At 32.5% G+C, this 4,385-nt stretch overlaps 1 protein-coding gene across 1 annotated transcript; it reads right to left on the reverse strand.

Annotated features, from left to right (window-relative positions):
* Nucleotides 1–624: 624 nt before the first annotated feature.
* LOC18032472 (putative UPF0481 protein At3g02645) lies at nt 625–2,983 on the reverse strand. Its single transcript, XM_024182750.1, has 2 exons — nt 2,680–2,983; nt 625–2,165 (listed from the first exon to the last, which is right to left on the reverse strand). Exon 2 carries the CDS (start codon nt 2,160–2,162, stop codon nt 825–827), a length of 1,338 nt encoding a protein of 445 aa, XP_024038518.1. The 5' UTR covers nt 2,163–2,165; nt 2,680–2,983; the 3' UTR covers nt 625–824.
* Between the last annotated feature and the right edge of the window lie 1,402 nt (nt 2,984–4,385).

Here is a 4,385-nt window from a genome sequence, read left to right on the forward strand (position 1 = left end):
ACTGCAGTGTAGGGTTCCATCTTTTCGAATAAATGTGAAAAAACTCGCTTCGCCGACAGGGTTCACTGGGTTGGATCCGGGCTGAGTTGGCCCGTCATCATGAGCATTAGCAGCAGCCGTTTGCTAATTTTGTGATTGGGACTCTTGGTAGGGTTCCATCCTCTGTGAATTTTTTTCAAGGGGCCAAGCTGTACGATGTTTAGACATGGGCGTACAAGTTTCAGAAACTTTTTCTTCAGTTTCATCAAATGGTAGTGCAGGAACAAGATTGTAATGTATGTGTTAACTAGACTTCATGTTTTGTACCATGTACATGGCTAATAAATTAAACAAGGCCCTTTCATCAAGCTTATAAAGGGAGTAAGCCGAAACTAATACTTTGATGGTGCGTCGTTGCAGTTGCTTGTTTGAATGCAACTTTTGCTTGCAAGTCATTTATTCTTGATTTTCTGATCTGCAGATTGATTCTTCTTTTTGATGAAACATAATGTTAACTAATTATAGAAGAATTTCATCTTATTGAAATTGTTAGACTTGACATTAGAGACATAAGTAACGCGTCCAAACTATCCGCGATGTGATCACCATTGCCATGAGTAATATTCACATATTATTTAACCTGCATCTTCTATTTAGTAATGCACGCATTTGACATTGCACGCTAACAAAATTTAACTCAGTACCTTGTTCTAGTGTCGAATAAGTCGTATTATATTTGACAAACCAAATAAGCAACGACTGTAAATAAAGTTTATACAAATTTGAGAAGAAGAATGGAAAATCACATTTAACCATCTTGACTCATGTCTGCAATACCAAAGTCACTACTGATAATAAGAAAGAACTGAAAAGAGAGTTTGCACAAAGGTTAGTAGAAGCAGGAGAACAGCAGCCAGAAAGGAGATGATTGCCCATGGATTGTTGAAATAATTGTGCCTCAACTTGGCCATCCACTTATTACGACGCCTACTGCAATGCAAAACCACTTTGTTGACAACCTCCTGGTAATAGAACCGCTCACCGAGTACAACACCCTCACAAAGCTTGTTCAGTAAGGTTACAATCACTTCATCATCTCCTAACAAATTATTAATTATTCCACAACGACGGAGAAGCTCAGCATCCTTTGAAGTTTTGATAAGGCAGTTCAGGAATTTGACATAATCTATTACATGCTTCAGATTTATGTCTTGGGAACACTGCTCATATGCAATGAGATTCCGAAAAATAGTTTCTGTAGCATCACTAATTTCCAAGGATGGCATCTTCATTACCCCATTTTCGAACTTAATATCGAACAAGGAATCATCATCCTTATCAACCTCAACCTTCCGGAATTCGATTCCAGCCTCTTGAATCTCTGTGGCAGAACAAATGAAGTTGCAGTGACTATTATTGGTGCCATTATGAAGCTCATATGCTACTACTCCTGCAGGTGAAGGAAGCCAGTTACCGTGGATCAAATGGACTAGATGTTTGATTTCATTTATGCGATAATTATTAACTCGGTAAACATCATCTCTTCGACATCCTTTTCCTGGTAATATCCCGTTGAAAAAACGCAGAATTGTGACAAGAAAGCTTTTGTCACTAGCACTGTTAGGCAACTCAGTCATGCTAAACAACTTCCAAATAACAAAAAATGGAAGTTGATTCTCAAGTAAAATCATATCTTGAGCTATGGAAGGTAACATCCAACTCAGTTCAAAAATAGGGTCATTACCTTGTCCCAAAGCAGGGTCATTATGTCTTCTCCCCTCCATTTCCAACCTAAACTTGCGAAAAACCTCAACAATGAAAAAACCATCAAGAATCATCATTTTCACAAACTCATCTTGGTTTAAACTTATGGACCCTCCATAACAATTTTTAGCTGTCTCTTCCAGTTCCCTCATGACTGCGAAATAGCATGACAAAGGTATATCCAATCTTCGCTCTAGAAGCCTTTGAAGATAGCTCATTTTGTACTTTTCAAAGTCCAATAATTGATCTTTACCGTGATGGTAAGGACCAATTGATAGCAATCTTGGTGCATAAGCCTTTTCATTTACATTACGCAATACCTGAGGCACTGTGAAAATGCTAAACTGAGATGGTGTACTGGTTAGACAACGAAGCTCTTCCTCAAGATCAAGTACTATTGCAGTCGGATCACTTGCCATGGTCTGCATTTAAGTGGATATAAAGACATAAATGTTGATTACTATAAAACTTAACTAAATTAATTATGGATAATTACAGAAGTTACCAGTACTTCAACTTTACATAAAAATTATCATTAATGCCATTAAGTCTGCTTTTTATAAATTTTGGAAAAAAAAAAAACAATAGTCATTGATAATAGTTTCAACTTCTAATTAGAGTTATAGTGACAGTACTTGTATAACAAGGGAAGTGAGACAAATCAACAACGAGTGAAAGCAAATCATCAGTTATAGCACACTAATTGACTGACCATAATCATAAACAAAACCAAATTTTATATTCGTTTCAATTTCAATTCTTTTATATTCTTAGTAATATTTGATACAGAACTGAGCCAGCTCACGGATCTTGGATCTCACGGGCGCGGCCAAAGAAGCTAAGCAAAATTCTTGGGGTACACAATACAATTCACTATAAATCAATTCAAAGGTAAAAAATGCATTATATTAAAACAAGTTATTTATGATCACTTACAGATGACTTTCCGGTTGCGAGACAAGATACCAATCTTCCCAGTGCAATGATTTTCCTTCGTTTTCTTTTTGACGATCCTTCGTTTTCTTTTTGACGAAAGTCAAATGTTTGGTTTGGTTTGCAGGTGCAAAATGGCTCCTGTACCACAACCTTTTTTTGGTGCCAGCAACGTGGGTTGAAATTAAACCTACAGGCTTTTTGGTCCTTCGAGTCGATGGTTGTTGGATTCCTGGAAATTTCCTCCCAAAACCCAACTCTTTTCCGATCATTGGAGGGGATGGCAGTTCTACCATTATTCCTTTGATTATTTGCGGCCAATTTTTTTAGGGGTCCAGCTACGTTGCTCCTTTTTGTCTTTTCTGAGTTATTAAATTAAAAATCTCTATTTTATTATAAAATAAAAAAATAATGAGATATTCCTAAATTTTGACTCATTAATTCTACTTATTTTAATTTTTTAAACTTAAATAAATGGGTAGGGTAATTTTTTTAATAATTAATTCACATACCAATCATCAAAGTTTTTGAAAAAAAATTACTCTTACACCTACCTAAATGTCAAATATATCTTTGATAAAACTAATTTTGTTTGTACTAAATAAATTAATTAAAATAATATATAAAAAAATTGAATAACTTATTTACATGCCTACTAGTTTCAAGCCCTCATATCTAGTAATTAACAATTGGATCCTATCACTGACTCAAAGTCATCAAACATGAGATGTTGAGTCTTGAGAATTCCTAAATAAGTAAGGAGAATAAAACAACTTTGACTCTAAATCCTTATTAAAAAAACTTCTAAACTTGTTCATCGGGCCCCTAGATACAAGAATAAATAAAAACCCATTTCTTTCCCTCACTTTTTGATACTTTCTTATTAAACAATTTAAAAACCCATTATTATTAGTAAATTAATATATTCTTATTACATATTGAACTTATTGACTGTATAATGAATAAGTCTTATGAAAAAAAAAAGTTAACCACAAATTAATAACAATAGATTAAATTCATATTAACATTTATCATAAAAATATGATTTGCAATTAATACATGTTTTACTTTATATTAAATTAACTAATTAATAAAAAAGAGTATTAATTTGAATACACTAATTCAAATATAAGAATAAGTCATTTTATTGGTGAAAATAACTAAATGTAAAAAAATTAAAATATTATGGACTTATGTGTCAAAATTTTAAATTTTTTCACCGTGTTAATTTTGTAGCAAATAGTAGGGACTATATTGTTAATAACCCAACAGAAGCTTTTAACTATTAAAACTACTTCTGGATTAGCTCGTGGATTCAGAAAAGACAAAAAATGAGGTGTAAAACCACAGCAATAACATAGCTGGACTTTTTTTTAATTGTTAGAAACATTAGAGAAAGTTTGGATAAGATAATCTTTTATAAATTAAAATATAAGATTTCGTTATAAAATATGTTTAATCTTAAAATTTTAATATTCCATGGAGCATCGAGCAAAGTGTAATTTGAATAAACGGGGTTTAAGGTATCAAGATTTTTTTGTAGAAAAGAGACTTATAACTATGTATGAAATAAAAGTTGATATTGATGGGATTATCTTTTATTTAAAGCATATTTATTTATTTGCAATAAATACATTTTCTAATTAATAAAATGTTTGAGATATTTTTCATATATCTTAATTACATAAGTATTTGGAATAAACTCTGTT

This window comes from Citrus clementina, unplaced genomic scaffold (genome assembly GCF_000493195.1).
Source record: "Citrus clementina cultivar Clemenules unplaced genomic scaffold, Citrus_clementina_v1.0 scaffold_9, whole genome shotgun sequence".
Classification (NCBI taxonomy): domain Eukaryota; kingdom Viridiplantae; phylum Streptophyta; class Magnoliopsida; order Sapindales; family Rutaceae; genus Citrus; species Citrus x clementina.

Bases quoted from the DNA above. Each gene is read 5' to 3' on its own strand.
- LOC18032472 (XM_024182750.1), bottom strand. From the start codon at position 2,162: ATGGCAAGTGATCCGACTGCAATAGTACTTGATCTTGAGGAAGAGCTT.